This window comes from Mirounga angustirostris, unplaced genomic scaffold (assembly GCF_029215605.1).
Source record: "Mirounga angustirostris isolate CCGP_5_RB_7025 unplaced genomic scaffold, mMirAng1.0.hap1 SCAF_17, whole genome shotgun sequence".
In the NCBI taxonomy this organism is placed as follows: Eukaryota; Metazoa; Chordata; class Mammalia; order Carnivora; family Phocidae; genus Mirounga; species Mirounga angustirostris.
This window is the reverse complement of record NW_026991725.1, coordinates 44,880,002-44,901,064: the sequence shown is the minus strand read 5'-3', so window position 1 is coordinate 44,901,064 and position 21,063 is coordinate 44,880,002. Positions and strand designations below refer to the sequence as shown.

Genomic DNA, 21,063 nt, shown 5'->3' with positions numbered 1-21,063 from the left:
CCCCCGCTGGAGGCCACAGCGTCAGCCTGACTCCCCAAGCAGCCAAGATGGGGCGGGTGGCTCTTGAGCATTGGAGTGCCAGGGCCTGAGTCCTTGGGGAGCCCAAGCCAGCAGGAGGACAGGTCTGAGGCTGTCCCTGTGTGTCCCATCTGGGATGGCAGAGGAGTGAAGGAGAAAACACTCAGGCACGCAGGGTAGTCTGTAAACACAAGAGCGTGCTGCCCACAGACATCGTGGCCCGCAGAGCAGCTCCGAAAGCATCTGTTTTTCTTGATCTTGGGGTCACTGGACAGGCCCAGACCTGGGCTCCCGCCACTAGCATGTTCGAGAAAAGTGCTAAGAAAGGGTGTCCAATGCCACTGGGGCCAAGAGAGTAAGGGTGTCCCCTGGGGCCTGTTAGGTGGAAGAGACACTATGGAGGCATGCCGCGGTCCTGGCTGACCCGTGGCGGGGGGTCTGGGACGTGTGGCTCTCTGGGGAAACACACAGGAGGAGGTGAAGGCTCCCTACAAGTCTAGCAGTGGAAGGAAGAAGACAGAGGAGCAAACAGAGCCTTTGTTGTACTGGGAGGCCCTGGCTTCTTCTCAGAGCAAGACCACACAACGGCAAGGGAGACACTGGGGGAGAAGCTTGGCAGGGGGAAGGCAGGCCTGGGTCACACCTCCCCTTCAATCTCTGGACAGAGCCGAAGAAGGGTGTCCATGGCTCTGTCCCACACAGTGACCAGGACTGACCACAGCCAAGACAGAGACACTGGGCAGCAGAACCACCCTCTGGAGACCCTCCAAGTGCCTTGCCTGGCCCCTCAGGGCTCCCTGGTGTGGGGACTTCCCCGAGGATGGGTGTGGGAGAGCAGGAATTCTGCTGTGACAGAGCAGGCTGGGGCACATAGTGGCCTCAGATGTCCACAGGAGGCTCTGGGCAGCTCTCAGAGATGGCGACCCTTCCAGCCCCTTCAACCACCAAGCAGCCTTAGATGGCTAGGGGCTGCTCCAGGGGCTGCTTTCCAGCTCACATGCCATGGAAAGCGAGGGTCGTGTGTGCTGGCACCAGGCACCCATCTATAGGGCTGGAACCTCAGCACCAAACCCCACCCTCTCCCCCCACACCAGTGCCATCCTCGGAACAAAGGCAGACCCCAGGGGAGTATACTTCCCCACCCGCTGTCCCTGTTCTCCCTCCAGACTCCCACCAAGAAGACTTCTCCCCCAGGCCAGCTCTCACCAGCTGCCACGGCACCTCTTTGTAAAAAGCTCAAGCCTCACGTGGAGTGGAAGCTACTGTCCACCCCTGACATCAGCACATGGGCTCACGTCCCCAGCTCCTCCCAGCGTCCCTGTACTGACAGAAGGAAGAATGCCAGCCCTGAAACCGAAACCCAAACCTGACATTCTGGTTCTGCAGCATCTGCATGCCCTGCAGCCTCCTCCCGTGTCAGAGTCAACACCCAGAAAACCCCAAAGCGTGAACCCAGCAGCAGGGTCGCTGTAGCCCTGGCACATCTGCTCGTGGCATAAACATCGCAATTACTAGCTACGGTAGGACCTGTTCCCATCACCAACCCTGCTGCTTCAGGTGATCACCCTGCTTCTTGCTGTGCAGGTGTGGAGCACCTGCTTCTTGTTCTGACCTGCAGGAGCCCACAGACCTGAGCCAGCATGTGCCTGAGCTCGGGCATGCCTGAGCCAGGCCACACTTACCTGAGGCACGGTACACCTGATGCAGGACACTCATGAGCCCGGCCACATCAACCTGATGCAGGACACTCATGAGCCAGGCCACACCTACACGATGCAGGACACTCATGAGCCAGGCCACATCAACCTGATGCAGGGCACTCATGAGCCAGGCCACATCAACCTGATGCAGGGCACTCATGAGCCAGGCCACATCAACCTGATGCAGGACACTCGTGAGCCAGGCCACATCAACCTGATGCAGGACACTCGTGAGCCAGGCCACATCAACCTGATGCAGGGCACTCGTGAGCCAGGCCACATCAACCTGATGCAGGACACTCGTGAGCCAGGCCACATCAACCTGATGCAGGACACTCGTGAGCCAGGCCACATCAACCTGATGCAGGACACTCGTGAGCCAGGCCACATCAACCTGATGCAGGACACTCGTGACCCAGGCCACATCAACCTGATGCAGGGCACTCATGACCCAGGCCACATCAACCTGATGCAGGGCACTCATGAGCCAGGCCACATCAACCTGATGCAGGGCACTCATGAGCCAGGCCACATCAACCTGATGCAGGACACTCATGAGCCAGGCCACATCAACCTGATGCAGAGCACACCTGAGCCAGGCCACACCTGAGCTAGTACACGGCACCTACCTGTGGCCACACAGTGTGCCTGAGTCTTGGGTGCAGCTGGTACGGTGCTCACTGAGCAGTGTCCTCTCCCAGAGCCCCCTTTAGTCTCAGCAGCGGCTCGGGAGAAATCACCTGATTCATAGATGTGGATGCAGGCTTTGGTCTGATTACTTGACACCTCAGTGACCCCTAGAGTGGGGTGAATAGTGTCCTCCCAAATTCCCATCTACTTAAAACCTGTGACCGTGAACTTATTTGAAAATAGGGTCTTTGCAGGTGGAATCAATTACAATGAGGTTGTACTGGCCCTAATCCTGTAACTGGTGTCCGTATAGGAGGAGGGATTTGAATACAGACACACAGAGGGGAGAAGGAGGCGGAGCCTGGAATAATGCTTCTACAGGCCAAGGACTGTCGGCGGCTACCAGAAGCTGGAAGAGATGGAAAACCTCCTCCCCTAGAGCCTTCAGAGGGAGCCTGGGCCTGCCCACACCTTGATTTTGTACTCTGGCCTCCAGAATGACGAGAATGTATGTTGTTTAAGCCCCCAGTCTGTGGTCATTCGTTACAGCAGCTGCTGGGTACTTGCTCATCCGTGAGGGTGTGGAGGTCACTGGCCCAGTGCAGACCAGCCCCCCACTGTCCAGACTTGCTGTGGGCTGGGGCATTTGGGGGAAGCTGGAGTCAAAGGGCAGGATCTGGGTTAACAGGAAGGGGAGGGCAGATGCTAAAGGGGACAGAGGTGGAAGGAGGAGGTGCAGTCTGGCTAAGGCCAAGCAGTGTTTTCTGAAGCATGACAGTCACAGCCACACTTATAGTTGGGCCCAGAGCGAAAGGCCCAGAGCAACAGGGCCGTGGGGCTCCCTCAGGTGTGTTCACCCCCAGAGAGCCCTGACACCAGGGAAGTGCCGTGCATACCCGCCCAGGGCTGCAGACAGACGCACCACTGTTCCATCAGACGCTGGTCTTTATTCTCTGGAATGGAAACAGCCTGCAGCCCAAAAATGACCACGGCCAGCAAAGCACATTCTTTGAAAAGCAAAAACAAAACAAAAAATAAGTATTTGGCTCCGTAAGTTCCCGTCATAAGAAACTACTCTGAATGGTACCCACGCTTCATACAAGGCCTGGTGCTGGGCGTCCTCTGTGGGCTACGGCCCCAGCATGTCACCCAACACACCAGCTGAGCGCAAGGACGTCAGGTGCTTTTGAAAAATGGTATGAAATGGCACACAAGGCATTTTAAGACACTGAAGTTTGCTTCCTATGGACTTTTCTTTAAAAAAAAAAAATATAATAACTTAGTTTGCATTTTACAACATTTCCCATCAGTCAGGGAGTCCTTGGCCAGGACCTCGTGGCACGTGCCTCCATGGCTTGAGCACCAGGGAGCCCCCGATCCGAGCACTCGCTGCGGCAGCGGTGGACTCGCCCACAGTCACTCCGTACCCATCTCGCAGGGGTTCAGGCCCCTCTCCTCGGCATCCCTGTACATCCTTTGGAAGTCCTTGAAGCGTGGGGCGCAGCCGAGGCGGGCCTCCCCAAAGTGCATGTGGCCGGTGAAGAGAAACTCACCACGCCCAGGCCTCACACCGCACTCCAGCAGCGTGGCAACTCGCCCCCGCCAGCCGCCGCCCTCTGGGGCGGGCCGGAAGACCCTGCTCTTCTGCCGGTAAAGCCGGCTCACGTGCAGGTGGATGGTGGACTCCTGCTGCTCCAGTGCGTGGGTGACGTTCTGGATGGAGCCTCGGACGACTACGGAGGCAAGGACATGGGGTCAGCGCGGTCACCGGGGCACCTGGGCCAGGGCTGACCCTGAATTCTGCATTCCAGAAATCCCATTAAAAAGAACAATTCACGCGCATGAGGCGCTCTAGGGGGTTGTCCCTGACTTTGTCAGGGGTAAAGATATTTTTCTACAGCCACATAGCGGGGAAAAACAGAAGACAGAAACCACATTGTGCATCAGGTTTTCAAGTCAGAACAAGGCAAGTAACCACGGTTAATCCACAAGATCTGCAGCAGCTCTGTATCAAGACAAGACAGACACGGTGGAGCTCCGAGGGGAGGAGGTGATGGGAAGGAGCTGGCAGAGCAGGCCCACACCCAGGACCCTGCCCAGCCCCCAAGCCTCGTTCTGCAGGGGTGGGGGCGCCCAGAGCCAGGTCCAGCTGGGCTGGCTTCCTGTCCGGCACCAGCATCCAGCAGACTGCTTCCATCCCCCGCCTGAGGGTTTGTGCCAAGGTCACATGCACGCAGCGGAGTCCCCGACCTCAGCCCCAGGCCCCCTGGGCTCCCTGGACCCCCAGGGCCAGGAACTCCTGCTATCGTATCCACAAGGCGCCCAGAGGAGAGCAGGGCTCTGAAGTGAGGCTAGCATCCCTGTTTGGAGGAAACTGCTCCGTGACCACCTCTAGTAGGATTCCTGACCCTCTCCCTGCCTTACAGGCAGGTCCCTCCCCTGGGTAGACAGACGTCACTCTACCTCACAGAAAGAAAAGCATTTTCCTGTTACTACGACTGTCCTCAGCAGTCTCCTCCCCAAGCTTAGTGCCAGCACGGGAAGGTCCTCCCAGGCCCAAGTGGGGCTCCCAACACATGGTGGGAGCATGAGGACACTTACCAAAGTCGCTGGTGCAGACCGCCAACAGCACCTCTGCATCACTGCAAGGGCAGCATGGGGCTGTGGGGACAGAACAGGGTTAGGAGTAGGGTCTGCAGGACAAAGGCCCCCGTCCATGCTCGCCAGGCCCCATAAGAGCTCTGACCTCGGGGAGCGGGACAGGGAACCCGACCTTGGCCACGTGGGTGAGGGGCTGGCCGGTCCAGGGGATACCCCCAGCTCCAGATGTGGCTGTGAAGGGCGTGTATCCCAAGGGAGAGAGCTGGCCTTGGTGCTTGTCCCCACTTAGCTTGTCAGTGCAGCAAGCACTGGGCCTGCGTGTAAACGGCTCTCCCATGCCCATCACCCATGGGAAACCAACCTGAGCTGGTCTGAAGTGCATCCCCTACACCAGCCCAGCTGAGAGTCACCTTCATTCCAGCCTCCACACCTGCTCCCCAAAATGTTGTGACCGCCCACTCACACATCTGCTCCCCAGGCCCCCATGTGCTGCCCCTGTGTGCTGCCCAGGGTCAGGGCACTGCCTAGAAGGACCACCAAGGCTGGTGAGGGTGCCTATGAGCATGGAGGGACGCACCTGCCTGCAGAAGCTGTGGGACTCATACCAAGGAGCCACGGGCCTCAGCACAGCCCCTCCCCCAGACCCCGCCTGGCCCTCAGACCACGTCACTGCCTGCAAACACCATCCATGGCAAGCCTAGTTCACAGGAGCCCCAACCCCCCACAGCCCGGGTGTGGCTGGCTTCCTCCAGCCAAGCCAGGCCTCACCCCATGAACTTCTGCCCCAGCCCAGCCCTCACTCCGCACTTCACCCTCACTTCCTCAGACGGGGTGAAGTTCCAGAAAGACTGGGGGGGCAGAGCCTCTGGCCCTGCCACCTCTCCCCCTAGACCATGGCACCACTCCTGACCCAGCACTGGATTTGGGAGAACACAACATTTGGCCCTCACTGCACCTTTCAAGGCCTCTGACTCTCGGATGCGGAGTCCCTAGGGTTTGGCACAAATTCTCCCAGCTCAGGGAAAGGTTAGGTATGAGGTCTTGCTGGAACAAGACCTTTCACTTTCTCAAGGCCCCAGAACATCCATGGCTTTGGCACTTGCTGGGCCTGGACAAAGCTAACCCTGTCCACACACTGACCAGTCACCCTCACAAAACCTGAACTGGGCGAGCAGTTGGGGCAGGGCCGGGCACCAAGGAGCAGGAGCTCAGAGAGGCCTTCCGGGGCCCAGGGCACGGAGCCAACAGGGTCTGTGCCACCCAAGGCAGCACAGGGTCTCTGTGGACCCGGGGGGGTGGACATGGGTTTCCGAGCACTGTTTCCGTCGTCTTGCTCTGGGCTGGGGGGATGTTTGCGCCCCAGGCCAGCTCAGGAGGTCCTGATTCACTGGCCCTCCCACCACCTGCTGCTTCTGTCAGGTTATCGGGAACCAGGAGAAGCTGCAAGACAAGCACAGCCTGTTGGATGCGTCCCATCCAGCCCATCCAGGAGGACCGGGCACCCACCCGGCTCCAAGTTCCAAAGACTGCTGCCCACCTGTGGCACTTAGGTTCCATGTGTAGCCCCCCAGCCCCAAGGCCTTTCTTCAAAAAGAGGGTGGCCCACTGGGGGTTCCCTCCCCTGCTCATCCATCGGGGACCTCCTGCCCCCACTGGGCCTGACAGGCCACACAGGTCGGGAGTGACGAGGCAGGGCACGCAGCACTGTAGAGGGCAGCAGTCTCCAGTTCCACTCTGAGGCAGCATTTTACTTTAGCCCCTATGGCAAGGGGCATGTGGCAGAGGTGAGACCTCCCATGCTAGCCGGCACTCCCTAGCGCCCAAGGGGTCAGAGGCCCCACCCTGGGCGCCCCTGCCGGTGGGAGGAAGCGGGTCAGCAGTCAATCCCGTGGTGGCCACAGCCTGCCTGCAGGTACCCCTCCTGGAGTACTTCCCCAGGAGGGAAGAGCCACAGCAGGGTCCCTGGGGGCCAGGCCATGCAGTGCTCCAAGTGAGGGTGGGCAGGAGGCACGGGTCCACACAAGCTTCCACCCCAAAAGCTCTCCAGAAGCAATCTCAGCTTCTGAGCTGGCTGAGACAGGCCACAAAGGCGGCAGAGGGGCAGTGAGAGGCCAAGGCCACACCCTGTGTTCAGATCCCCGGCCTGATGGTGCACAACTCGCCAAGTCCAAGAGCTTTGCCCTCTCCATGGACATAGGCGCTGGGACCTCGGCTGATGGCTAAGAAGAAAGGTGGCAAGGAGCCCGTCCTGTGCACCCACCCTGCTCACACCCCATGGCACCGCAGCCGTGGGGGTGCTGGAGACCCGAGGGGAGGGTGGTCAGCAGCCCGCAGAACCTCCGACCAGAAGCCTCAGTGAGCCAATCACCACCACAGCTGAGCTAATAAAGTGCCACCCTGGAGACTCCCTTCATAATTCTGAGTTTTACAAAGCGTAGGTCACCTTCTTGGAAAATCCAGTCTGTGGACGCCAAGAGAAGCAATCTGGAAACAATTATTAATCGGAGTTGGGCTCATAAAGGCTCTGGAATGCGCCGGTTTCGGACACATTGAATCTCGTTTCCTTGCAGGGGAAGATGAGGAGGGGACAGCCAATAGGCCAGTTGGGATTATGGTTCTTGGAGAGGGGGTGGCTGAGGTACGGACATCTTAGGAAGATTACCCCGGAATGCGCATACAATGAACTGAAGAAGGAAAACACAGGCTCAGGGAGAGCAGAGGGGGCTACTGCAGGGACCCAGGTGAGGAGGTCAGGTGCAGGCGGGGAGGAAGGTGGGGGGAGGGCAGCACCCTTCATGTCAGGCCCTCGGCAGGGAGAGGTTCACAGACGGCTGCATACCGTTCTGCCAGGCGGGACTGCCCGGGTAAGGATGACCAGGTGGATACATGCAATTTCCAAAGGGAAAACTGTGCATGAGGACACCCACCAGGGCCTTCACGGCAACCAGTGACAGGTGAAAGGGGTCACAGCTGGAACGGGACTGGTTCTGGAGCCTCCTTGGCCTGTCACCACAGCCAGCGTCAGGCTGGTGTTGCCCCGAGGTGGCCCCATGGGCCCCGGCCCAGGTTGGTCGGCTGCCCCCAAGTCCCATCTTTTGTGCACTGGGAGCTCTCAATCTCACCAGCCTCCCCTCCTCGCCTGTTCCCCCCTCCCTCTTCCTGGTGAGGACGCAGGTGGAGGCCACACCCTTCTAGCCCAAAAGGCCAGAGATGGGCAAGGTGAGAAATAATTATCCCGTAATTACCGTGGCCAGAGAAGCCAAGCAGGAAACAAAGTGATCCATAGAAAAAAATTCAGTTTCAGTTCTCTCTCCTTTTCTGTCTCCAGGACATAATGAGGTTTCTTTCACTTTTTCTGAACTTTGCTACTCATTCCCCACAGCCCATTCCAGCCCATCAGAGCCACCATCAAATGCTGAGCTGGAAAGGCTCCCCAGTGGAGGGCTCTGTACCCACCCTGCCCACCCCATGGGCATCACTCACCCCCTAGCTCATCAGACAGAGCAGGTTTTAACAGGGGAGGAGTGATGAAGCCCGTCGGAAACCGTGGGACCTGCCAGGCTGCCCTCACCATCACAAGGCTCCCCACCAGCGATGAGAATAAGTTTTATGCGTTCACAACCAGCACCCTCCCCTCTAGCTATGGGTCTAAAATGCCACTGTCTTCCCAACTCATCTGCTCCAAGAAACCTGCTCTGGGTAGACATCGCACGGAGCTCAAACCCCAGACAGTGGATGCAGCCAAGCCGGTGAGCCCCTGCTATTCAGCTCCCCAGGAAGTAAAAGAACAGACTGGAATCAGAAGCCCACCAGGGCTGCCCCAGGCAAACCAAGGAGAAGGTCTGTCTCTGCCCCCTAGAACCAGACAGAGGAAACCCCGGCCATCCTTCACTGGCCAGTGCTACCCACGCCCGACCCCACTGGACAATGGGGGCTCCTGGTGGTGCCTGTTTTCCCAAGTATGCTGGGACTCTGGGGAGGATGGCCCCCAGACTGCCCGGCTGGGTTTGACTGTGAGACCTCAGCACATGTTCCAGGCGTTGCCCCAGAGCTTCATCCATTAGTTGCCTGGATCTGGCCACTTGCCCACCTTTTGTGTCCTGCCAGACTTTTTCAGCACCAGTGGAGAACCACATTACTCAGGTGCCCTGGTGAGGCCCACAGAGAAGGAGGTCATGGGGCAGGGTCGGGGGAAGCCACCTGCTATGTGGTGGCTAGATCCTGAGTCCCTAGCCCACAGGCTGGGGTCACCTCCCAACACCCACCCCTTAGTCTGTGCCTGGAGGAGCGGTTTCCTCTCCATTCTGGCCTCTTCTTGGCTATCAGAGCTTCTCAGTTCATACCAGGAAGCTGATCATTCAGCTCAAGTGCACACTAGGTGACCACACTCAGGACAAACACTCCCAAGCGGAAATGTCCAGGGCTGCGAGGCTCCCACACACATCACTCATCCGGGCGGGAGCCTCTCTTGATTCTCAAGTCAGCACAAACTAGAACCTGTGATTCATCAGGGAGGGAGAAGGCCCATCTAGCTCCCCAGCAGGCAGGATCGCTGGCTGCCTGGCCCAAGGGCATGTGCGCACCTGCACGCCACAGGTGCCCGGGCTCCCGCCTCACTGAAGTCTCCTGCAGCTACAGCCAGGGTCAGAGCAGGAGGGAGCCGGGAGCCACGCGCTGCCACCAGAGAGCCCGCCTGGCCTGGCGGACGTCACTGCTGCCAGATGGCTGGCGCTGACATTCCACATTACGTACCCATTCCTCTGGCATTAAGGGCTTAGGGGCCCATCCCCTGATGAAAGGCGAGCACCCTGGGGAGGAGGGATGCAATAGCTCCCCTCGTCTCCCTCAGGGTGTTAACAAGTTCCTAACATCTCCCCTCAGCCAGCTATCACTAGTCAGAAGCATCGAATTCAGTGACTGGGTTTTTTCCCATTTCGTTTTTAATGTGAATTTATTTCTAGGTCCCCCAGAGTGAGGCTGGGGTCCACTCCCCCAGCTCTCCCACACACCCTATAGCTGGTGATCAAGATAAAGCCTGGTGTGGTTAAAATTTCAGTCAGGTCCTGAGATTCACAGCAGCTTTCACCGTCCCCTTCCTGAGCGGGAGCCCTAGCCTAGCCTCTGGTACCGGGGGAGGGGGATGCAGCGGGGACCTACCTGCGCAGTCAGGCACTTGGAGGGGCAGCGGGGTCCTACCTGGGCAGTCAGGCACTTGGAGGGGGAGGGGAGTCCTACCTGGGCAGTCAGGCACTTGGAGGCGGAGGGGGGACCTACCTGGGCAGTCAGGCACTTGGGGGGCAGCGGGGTCCTACCTGGGCAGTCAGGTACTTAGAGGGGCAGCGAGGTCCCACCTGGGCAGTCAGGCACTTGGAGGCGGAGGGGGGGCCTACCTGGGCAGTCAGGCACTTGGAGGTGGAGGGGGTTCCTACCTAGGCAGTCAGGCACTTGTGGGGGGAGGGGGACCTACCTGGGCAGTCAGGCACTTGCAGGGGGAGGGGGACCTTCCTGGGCAGTCAGGCACCTGGAGGGGCAGCGGGGTCCTACCTGCGCAGTCAGGCACTTGGAGGGGGAGGGGAGTCCTACCTGGGCAGTCAGGCACTTGGAGGGGCAGCGGGGTCCTACCTGGGCAGTCAGGCACTTGCAGGGGGAGGGGGACCTACCTGGGCAGTCAGGCACTTGGGGGGCAGCGGGGTCCTACCTGGGCAGTCAGGTACTTAGAGGGGCAGCGAGGTCCCACCTGGGCAGTCAGGCACTTGGAGGCGGAGGGGGGGCCTACCTGGGCAGTCAGGCACTTGGAGGTGGAGGGGGTTCCTACCTAGGCAGTCAGGCACTTGTGGGGGGAGGGGGACCTACCTGGGCAGTCAGGCACTTGCAGGGGGAGGGGGACCTTCCTGGGCAGTCAGGCACCTGGAGGGGCAGCGGGGTCCTACCTGCGCAGTCAGGCACTTGGAGGGGGAGGGGAGTCCTACCTGGGCAGTCAGGCACTTGGAGGGGCAGCGGGGTCCTACCTGGGCAGTCAGGCACTTGCAGGGGGAGGGGGACCTACCTGGGCAGTCAGGCACCTGGAGGGGCAGCGGGGTCCTACCTGCGCAGTCAGGCACTTGCGGGGGGAGGGGAGTCCTACCTGGGCAGTCAGGCACCTGGAGGGGCAGTGGGGTCCTACCTGGGCAGTCAGGCACTTGGAGGGGGAGGGGAATCCTACCTGGGCAGTCAGGCACCTGGAGGGGCAGCGGGGTCCTACTTGGGCAGTCAGGCACTTGGAGGGGGAGGGGTTCCTACATGGGCAGCCAGACACTTAGACGGGGAAGGGGGTTCCTACCTGGGCAGTCAGGCATTTGGAGTTGAGGGGGTCCTACCTGGGCATTCAGGCACTTGGGGGGGTCCTATCTGGGCAGTCAGGCACTTGGAGTGGGGGAGGGTCCTACTTGGGCAGTCAGGCACTTGGGAGGGGCAGCGGGGTCCTACCTGGGCAGTCAGGCACTTGGAGGGGGAGGGGGGACCTACCTGGGCAGTCAGGCACTTGGAGGGGCAGTGGGGTCTTACCTGGGCAGTCAGGCACTTGGAGGCGGAGGGGGTTCCTACCTGGGCAGTCAGGCACTTGGAGAGGGAGGGGAGCCCTACCTGGGCAGTCAGGTACCTGGAGGGGCAGTGGGATCCTACCTGGGCAGTTAGGCACTTGGAGGGGCAGCAGGGTCCCACCTGGGCAGTCAGGCACTTGAAGGGGGACGGGGGTCCTACCTGGGCAGTCAGGCACTTGGAGACGGAGGGGGGGCACCTACCTGGGCAGTCAGGCACTTGGAATGGTGGGGGAGGGTCCTACCTGGGCAGTCAGGCACTTGGAGCTGGGGGGGTTCCTACCTGGGCAGTCAGGCACTTGAAGTTGGGGGATCCCACCTGGGCATTCAGCACTTGGGGGGTCCTACCTGGGCAGTCAAGCACTCGGAGTTGGGGGGGTCCTACCTGGGCATTCAGGCACTTGGAGGGGGAGGGGGGACCTACCTGGGCAGTCAGGCACTTGGAGTGGGAGGGGGGTCCTACCTGGGTAGTCAGGCACTTGGAGTTGGGGGGGTCCTACCTGGGCAGTCAGGCACTTGGAGGGGGAGGGGGGTTCTACTTGGAGGAAAGTTTGCATGTCCAAACCCAGCAGATCTGTTTTTCCCCAAATCTTTTATTTACTAAAATGTGGAGATTATACTATTCTTGGGGATGGTCTACCCCTCAAACCAGGCGTTTCTGCCTTAGCACTGCTGACAACTGTTGGAACTGCCCTGTGCACTGTGGGGTGTTAGCAGCATCCCTGCCTGGCCGGCACCACCCGATGCCTGGCACCCCTACCCCTACCATCTGGGCTGGCTGCTCTCCTGGGGAATGGCCTCTTGGAACCTGCGCACACCTCCCCCCTGCTGGAAGGCATCTTGCCCCCAACCAGCTTTGGAATTGATCCAGATGGTGTCCCTCCATACTTGGATCCCGTGAGGTCACCTACGCCTTGGAGCAAGGGCGAGACGCTTGGCCTGGGTGCCTCTAAAAGACAGGGACTTGTCAAGCTCTATTTCTGGACAGGAGGGAGTTTAAAGGGATTCTGTATTCCTTCTGAACACATTTTCTTTTTCAAAGGAAAGTTCCAGTGTCCCTTAACAGTAAAAGATAAGGGCTTCTGCACCTGGGCAGTCAGGCAGTTGGGGGGTGGGGGGGTGGGCAGGGCACAAGGGGCGAGACCCAGGCCACGTGAGAACTCTGGAGGCCACTCATTTCTCCTTGGTCTCTGCCTCTGGAACTTTTCGGAGACCAACACTACCTTCCACACAGGGCCCGGCAAAGCTGTCTGCTTGCCTCAAAAGAAAAAATGAAGGGCAATCTAAAGCCAACTCACAATCTCCCTGTGCACACACACACACCCTTGGCTGCTGGGAGCCTCCTTCCAGAACTCTGCCCTCGGAGGGCCCTGCCGTGGAGGGGGCTCCTCGAGGGCCGGCTTCACAGGGCCCCCAGGTGAGTCCCTGCCCTGCCTGGTTCGGCTACCCGCAGCCTCTCCTGGCACACTGCTGGTGTCCCCACTCCACATGGGGTTCTCCTTAGAACACCCACCCACAAAATGCCTCCAGAACCGGGGACCAGCCCCACAACTCAGGTCATCAAGACTCTGCACTACTCTGGAGTGTGAATCAGTCTGGGCTCCCGCCCAAAACTCGCCATGTCAGAGGCTTGATGTCAAAAACACTCAGCTAACCCATACGTCAGGAGAAACGCCAGGGGCACACATTTCCAGTTACAGCCCCTACGGCAGCACACAGAAGACGAGCACGTCAGGGAGCTAGGACCGGGGTCCATCCGACCTGTGACCATTCTCAGGGCACGCTTGTTCCCTTTGCTCAGACACAGTTCCTGAGAACTAATGGGACACCACACGTCCAATACCCGCCACACCCAGGGGGCCGTGTGCTGGTACCACCATGCCTGTGGCCGCCCATGATGCCACCCAAGAACCCCCACCCCTGCTGCCCTCCCCACCGCCAGGGCACGCCACCCACCTGACAGAGCATGCAGGTCCGACCCCGCGTGCCGGCTGGTCAGCTCGTACTGGAAGCCCGTGGTCCTCCTGCTGATGTCCTGCTGGGGCGCAGCCTCCACGAAAAGGCCGCCGTGCTCAAAGCCAAAGCAGCGCACCTGGCCGGGCCCACGGTCCCCGTCCCGTACCAGCAGCTTCAGTTCTCCAGTTCTTTCCAAATAAATATTGGCCCCCGAGGAGTCCCTGAGGGGCTTGATGCACAGAGTCAGGTGTCGAGAGGGCGGGAAGGTGTTGGGCCGCACGTTGACGATGAGAGCCCCGGTCGGGTACATCCACTCCACGGAGCCCGCAGAGCAGCGCAGATACACCTGCTCCACCTCCTTCCTGTGGGCCTCGTGCGTCAGCCCGCTGCAGAGGGGGCATGCGTCAGCCGGGGCCCGTCACCCCACATGTGCCCCCCACTCACGTGCTGGCCTTTGCCGGCCTAGGTGCCCGAGCAGCCCCTCCCCCACATGCAGGCTGCTGCCACCTCTGCCCTGCCACATGGGCCATTTCCAGGGAGGGGCAGCCACATGGCCCCACACCCGGTCCCCTCCAGCAGGCCTGCCCCAGAGGGTCACGGTGAGACAGGCCGCGATGTGCATAGGCAAAGTGTGTCTCAGACCCTCTCAACACCTCGACACGTGCATCTGCTGGCCTTCAAGGGGCACTGGGAGCACGTGTCCTTGAGGCTCTCTGCCATCGTGGAGGCAATGGGTGCCGTGGAAGCAAGGACCACAGAAGGGTAGATCTTCTGGAACATGATCAAGGACACACCCACAGGACCCTACCACCAACCCAAGTTCCAGGTGACCTACTGAGGGCCGGGGATGATGGCAGATTCCCTGAGTGTGAAAACAAGAAGCAGATTCACTTGGTCCAGAGAGTAGCTTTTAAACCAATTAGGAATGTAAGCAATTTGGGGGGTTGGAGATTGTGGGTGAGTTTTGTCTTTGGCACCTTCCAGATAGGCATGTTTGTGTTTTCCTTAAAGTGATGACTTGATGGCTTTTTCATTTGTAAACCTTGGGGTGCCTGGGTGGCTCCATGGGTTGTTGAGTCTGCCCTCAGCTCAGGTCATGATCTCAGGGTCCTGGGATGGAGCTGCCGCCCATTCCCCTGCTCTAAGATTTTATTTATTTATTTGAGAGAGTGAGTGAGTGAGAGAGTGGGAGAGAGCACAAGCAGGGGGAGCCGCAGAGGGAGAGGGAAAAGCAGACTCCCCGCTGAGCAGGGAGCCCGATGCAGAGCAGGGAGCCCGACACGGGGCTCGAGCCCAGGACCCCGGGATCATGACCTGAGCCAAAGGTAGACAGTTAACTGATTGAGCCACCCAGGCGCCCTCAAATAAATAAAATTTTAAAATAAACCCTGAAGACCCTGCATTGCCAATTGTATTTTTAAAAATAAACTCAAATATCATCAAAGCAAGATACAAAAGTAGGTAAAGGTCCTCCACAGGGAGAGACACGAGAGGGAATGCATGGAGAAGCCACAGGGAGAGAGACGACAAACAGTAAGCAGACAGTTCATCTTCCCAAGGAGAAGTTTTAGAGTGCCGAGTTAATCTCACTCCTAATAAGTATTAAACAGGAAAAAATGAAATGTGCTACACTCTTGGTGAAACAGGCCTGGCGTAAAATCATTACGTTATGTTTTCAAGAAACTGAAACCACCAAAAATGTTAAAGTTTCCCCTACCCCAAATTTTACTGTGAATGTCAGCTTGCGCTACGGGTTACGTCACAGCCACCAAGCAGCCTTGGAACTCAACCAGTGACTTCAACCAAGTGTTTTATTACATGAAATTTGGTTCTGATCAGATCTCAGACAGGTTCATCCACATTCTTGGCACTTTTACGTGTAATAAACAATGCTATATTCCGTGCTCTGGCCTGAGTGAGTTACCAGAAACCCCTTCTACAGAAGAGAAAACACGTAGCGTATGGTTTGCATTTACTGTTAGTGACTCACGCTCTGTGCTCCAGAAAACCTCACTTTTCCTATGACGGCTGCAGGCTGGGGCTGCACAGTCATCCTGCAGACCACGTCAGAGGGAGGTGTCGGGGGTGAGCCCCTCCTAACCCCGCTCCCCGCCCCCGCAAGGCCCTGGGTCACCAGCAGCCAGCTCAGCCTCAGACGCCTACCAGGGCCGCACACGCAGAACAGACTTACAAATTACAGTCAAATAAAACTCACATAAGCTCATCTGACACGTATGTGTGGACGAGCACAATTACAGTGCTGTGTGAAAAAATTAGACTAAATGGTGAGTGGCTGACACAGATGACTATAATCAGCTGTGCTCTCATGCAGCCAAAACAAACTTTATCATAGTGTCCCCTCCTCTCCGGTCTCCAGCCTCAAGGGGCAGCTGGACACTTGCCCCATGGCCAGACACCAATCCTCAAAGCTCTCTCCCATAAAAACCATCCTGTCCAAGTCTTCACTTCCCTCTCTGTGTGGGGAGGGGGCCCTGTGGCTCAAGGGAAAGGAAAGCCCATACCAGAGCTTTGGGTCCCTCTCACTGTCACCTAATCCAATCCAATGGGGGGTCCACCCCCACCCACATCTTGGGCAGGGGCAGAGGGAACACTTGTGGGGACAGGTGGCCAACCCATGGCTCCCCAGGGAGAGGCGGACCTGAGTCTGGGGGCTGGACTGCTGTCCCCAGCCTGCACATATCACCCGGACATCTTGTGAGTACACCTGGCTCCATTTATTCGTAAGTCACTCTACGAAAGGAGGGCCAGGAGCAACGTGAAGGTGGACATAGGAGAAATAAGGTGCCCCATTACTTCATCCTTTACCTAACGTCTTCACTGGCCCCCAGAGAAGGGTCTACACCCGCCCCAGGGTCCACAGCCAGCATGCGGCTCTGCTCTGCCTCTCCCTTCATGCTCTCCTAAAGCATTGAGGCCACCAAGAGTCCAACCAGGCACTCAACACGGGTGTTCACATAAAGGTCAGTAGCATGTGCTATGCAAGACATCGACTCAGTCCAGAAGACCCACCGGTCTCTCAGCCTGGGACCCCACTAGATCTTTAATGAAGTCACGGGCTCACAGTCTGTCTAGTTCTTACCAGAAAATCTGGCCAAATCTCTCACCTCTAAGTTTCCAGCATCACAGCAAACCTGAAAACACTTCTGTTGATGCAAACTTGCTGCAGGTGCAAAATGTGCCACATTTGTGACATCACTGATGGTGGCGTTTGTGATCTTCACAAAGCATGCAAGCAACATGCTTACCAGACAAAAATAAAATATGGTGGCATTTGTGATCTTCACATAGCATGCAAGCAACATGCTTACCAGACAAAAATAAAATATGGTGGCTGATCTTCACATAGCATGCAAGCAACATGCTTACCAGACAAAAATAAAATAACTGGTTTCTGATGGGATGAAGCCAAAGAGTACAGAAAAAACCGTGGTTCTAGTCAGCCTCAGGGAGTTGAGAACACTGATTGCTCTTGGGATTATTTAAACTGGGTTCATGCATTGTTCCAAAAAAAGGAGTCTGCAGGTGTCACTCCCCAGGTGGACACACCTAAGGAGCACCTTCATGGAAAGGACAGCAAATTCCAAATTGATATGGGACTTTCTGAAGGTGTCAGTGTGGTGGCAGCAAGGCCCACACCACTCACACTCACAGCCTGCCTCACCTGAGACACCAGAAGTAAATGATCATCTCTTATTTACTAAAGTCAGGAAGAGGGTTCAGATCAAGGGAGAAACCAAAAGGCTATGATAACTGGAGTTAGCTTTCGTTTCCCCACCTAGCAGGAGAACTAGCCCAGGTGTGATGGACCCACAAACCCTGCCAATAATAGTGGGAAAGTTCATGGTCCATCTTTACGACCACAGCCTAATAAAGATCAGGGTGCTGTCCTGCCCCTGCACACAGGATGGGGATTGTAAAACCTCCTGCTTCATTGCTTGGAAAACACCCAGAAACACATTTCAGCCTGTCAAATGTGAGTAGCCAGTGTCATAAAGAGCAACTCCCTTCCTATCAGGGGATCAGAATCTACCCAGCCTATCGGGACTCGCACCACCCTGCGCTGTCTTTAGAACAGCTCATAAAAAGTCATAAATGTTCTGGGGGCCAGCAGGCAAATCAGCACACCCAGGTTCCCACAGCAAGGATCTATCAGCTGATCTGTGAGGCATATTGATAACTGGGGCAGCAATTATACTGCAAGGGGGGCTCATGTCCCAGGAATGTGGCCTGGCCCTGCCTTCTCTCCAGATCCGACCGTGGCAGCCCCTGCGGCCACCCTCTGCCTTTGGGCTGAGTGCAGGACAGCTGGAGGGAGTCCAAGACCGGGGGTATGTTAGCAATGATGGAGACAGAAGGGCGGCAGGCAAGTGTCCCTGCTTCTCCAGGTAGATAAGAAGATGCAGACACCTGCTTGATCCAGGAGCTGGTTGGCCCTCTGACCAGCCCTCACTCACAGACCCCTCCGATCCCCAGGAGAGGCATCCCCTTCCAGGCATATAGTCCTCTGAGAGCCTGAAAGGGTGTCAGCTCCTCTGGAAACTCAGGATCCCAGTGTGGGACTGGGTTTGTTTCTGATCTGCTGGAGGAGGACACCCTAGACCTCAGTCTGGGGGTGCACTGATTCATCCAGCAGAAGCTGCAAAACAGGGAGTTTAATTACCAGCGTGGGGGAAAGGGCAGCCCTCGAAGAGTGTGTCAGAGTCAGAGGCTCCCAGCCAGCTCTGTGCTGGCGCCAGCATTCTCCAGGCCAACCCTCCCCCAGAGCTCCAAGCTCATGGCCCCAACCTCAGCTCCTCCATCCCTGCTCTGGTGTGTACAGGGAGAGTTTGTGCGGCAGGGAGAAGGCCACCACAGGCCCAACCTCTGGAGCCCAGGACTCTGGCTCTAGGAGGGGTGGAAAGAAGTAGGGGGCAGGGTAATTGCCAGTGTCCACGGAGAACTGGGTCTGTAAGTACCCAAGATGACCAGCGGCTGCCCTGCTGACGCAGAGCCCAGCACAACCTTCTCGGAAAAACTGTCTTCACTCAGAATAAGCCCGTGATACCCCCCAGCATGAGGTGTGAAGCCGCGGGAGCCTTCCCATCAGACGTCAAGGCCAAGGGGCTTGGGTGGAGGCCCTGTTCCATCGAACACCTGGACACTGAGACCCGCGGGCAGCCCCAGCCCACAGTTTCAGAGGAGATGCGCATCTCCCTCTGCAAACTCCTTCACCCGCACAAAACCCGATTTTCCAACTGCGAGCTGCCTGCCGCGGGGCCGAGGGCGCCCTTGGCGGATGGCGGTTTCTCACCCCGAGGAGCTGTGCCCTCAGGCGCCCCGCCCGCGCACACTTGTGACTTGCACTCCTTTCTGCTTGTCACACTTCAGTTTAAAAAAAAAGTCCTCGCCTGCCACAGCGGAGGGGCGTGGGGGGGGGTGGTCGCTGAGCCCAGCGCGCGCGCTGCCAAGGGCGGCCTGACCTTCATCGGGTCCCGGGCGGGGACGGGGGTGGGGGGTGCACAGCGGGCCCCGCACTCGGCCCGCGCACAGGTGTCCGCCCACGGGCCCCCGCACGCACAGGCGTGGTCCCCGCCGCGGTCCGCGCCAGGGCCCGGCTCTGTCCACCGAAGCCCTCGGCTCCCTCCCGAGGATCCGCCGGCCCTTCCCGCTCGGCCCTGAGCGCAGGCCCGGCTCCTCCCGCCCAGGGCGCGCAAGTCCTCGCCGCGGGCAGAGCCAGGAAGGGCCGGAGGACCGACCCCCGCCCGCCTCCAATGCGGGGTCGGCGCGGGGCGGGTGAGGGGCCGGGTCGGGCTGACCCCGCCGCGCGGCGGGTGCACCTCCCCCTGGGCGTCCTGCCGGCCAGGGCACCCGGACGCCGCGGGCTCTTTTGTTCTAGACCCGGGGGCGGGGGCGACGGGGACAGGACTCAGCCGGGAGAGCGGGCCCCCGAGTCCCCTCCCGCGGCCGGCCGGGGCCGCGCCCCCGCACGGTCGGCGGGCCCGGGAGGGGAGCGCACGCGAAGGGAGCGCAGTAGACCCAAGGGCCGGGGTCGCGCCGCGCGAACTCACCTCCCCTTCCAGCTGCACAGGTCGCTCGAGTATTGCGCGCCCGCGCCGCCCAGCAGCGCGGCCAGCAGCAGCAGCAGCAGCGGCGGCGGCGGCGGCGGCGGGGGGCCAGGGCCCGGGGCGGGGGGCCGCGGCCACAGCTGCCCCGCGCGCCCCCTGGCCGCCCGCGCCGCGCCCCGCATGCTCCGGCTCCGGCTTGGCCGCCGACCCCGCGTCCGCGCCCACCGAGCAGACCCTCCACCCGGCGCGGCCGGGCGGGCGGGCGGGGCTCCAAGTCCAGGCGAGTCACGTCGTGCGCCCCCCGCGCACCCGGCGCGGCCGCCCGCCCATGCCGGCCGCAGCCGGGGCCACCCGAGCCGCTGGAGCCGCCGGAGCTGCACGAACAGCTCCGCACCCCGCCGCCGCCACCCGAGCCTCTGAAGTAGGCGAGTCCACGGTCCCGGTCCCGGCTCAGCTGGGGGGCGGGCCCGGCCGGCCGCTCCGCCCCCGCCCCGGGCCCGCCCCGCGCGCCGGAACTCCGCCCCGAGTGCGCGCTCGGAGCTCCGCGCCCTGCGTGCCCCGGCCGGCGGCCGGGGGGCGGCTCAGCGGATGGGAGGAGGCAGCTCGAAGGGCCGGGGTCCGAGAGAGACTCCCCAGCAGGAGAAGGACGGGGCAGCGGCGCGTCCCGGCCGGTACGATGCAGGACGGGGAAGAAACCCGAGACCCCAAGTAAATGCAGACCCGAGCCAGCGCCTGGCCAGCGGGTCCGGCCGCAGTGGCGGCGCTGGGACCCCGTCGCGCAGACTGAGCCGGGAATGGCCACTGGGCTGTAGTGGGGGCTCCTGACCAGCCTGATTCCATCAGGAGATGCTCCTGGCATCCAAACCCACGCAGGATCCGAGTGTGCTTTGCAGAGGTTCCGACTCAGTCCGGGTCTGCGACCCACGTGGGAGGGGAAGCCCAGCTGCGGCTGGTGACATGGCTGACTCACTACGGAGCGGACCGTGGACTCTGGAGTACCCACTCCACAGAAGGGCTCTGGGCCGCAGTTCCTGCGCGTCACTGCGGAGCTTTGCCTGCTCGCCCTCACCATCCCCACTCCGCAGTTGGTCTAGTACCTGCTTCACCAACCTCAGCTTGATTCCCCCCCGGGGACGGTCCGGTGCGCTGTAGGATTTTAGCTGCATCCTGGCCCCCATGCTCTAGATGCCATCACCCCAGCCAGGTTTGGCAACCCATACTGTCTCCAGGTACTGCCAAATGCCCCGTGTGCAAAATCCCCCACTGAGACCCCTGTCCTAGCAGGACCCAGCATGGTGACTTGGTGAGTACAGTGTGATGGGAGCAGCTTCCTTCACCAGGTAGTCACTGGGGCCACCATGTGCCTAACATCCAGTGGGGGGACAAGAGGAGCACGAGCAGCCCCAGCTCTGATGGGAAAGGTGTCCTCCTCTGGCTTGGGGGCCTGAGGCCAGGACCCAGGGCTGGGTCTGCTTAGAGGATGGGTGGGGGACTCCCAGGTCTACCGTCCTACCTGGT

At 59.6% G+C, this 21,063-nt stretch overlaps 1 protein-coding gene across 1 annotated transcript; it reads right to left on the bottom strand.

Moving 5' to 3' along the window:
* Positions 1 to 3,275: 3,275 nt before the first annotated feature.
* Positions 3,276 to 19,970, bottom strand: METRNL (meteorin like, glial cell differentiation regulator). The gene is made up of 4 exons (XM_045888196.2): positions 19,549 to 19,970; positions 13,481 to 13,866; positions 4,950 to 5,009; positions 3,276 to 4,081 (listed from the first exon to the last, which is right to left on the bottom strand). Exons 1-4 carry the CDS (start codon positions 19,725 to 19,727, stop codon positions 3,765 to 3,767), a joined length of 942 nt encoding a protein of 313 aa, XP_045744152.2. The 5' UTR covers positions 19,728 to 19,970; the 3' UTR covers positions 3,276 to 3,764.
* Between the last annotated feature and the right edge of the window lie 1,093 nt (positions 19,971 to 21,063).

Bases quoted from the DNA above. Each gene is read 5' to 3' on its own strand.
- METRNL (XM_045888196.2), bottom strand. From the start codon at position 19,727: ATGCGGGGCGCGGCGCGGGCGGCCAGGGGGCGCGCGGGGCAGCTGTGG. The intron at 13,867-19,548 runs GTGAGTTCGCGC...CCCCCTCTGCAG, and splicing joins CTGTGCAGCTGGAAGGGGAG to CGGGCTGACGCACGAGGCCC. The intron at 4,082-4,949 runs GTAAGTGTCCTC...TTGCCTCCGTAG, and splicing joins GGTCTGCACCAGCGACTTTG to TCGTCCGAGGCTCCATCCAG.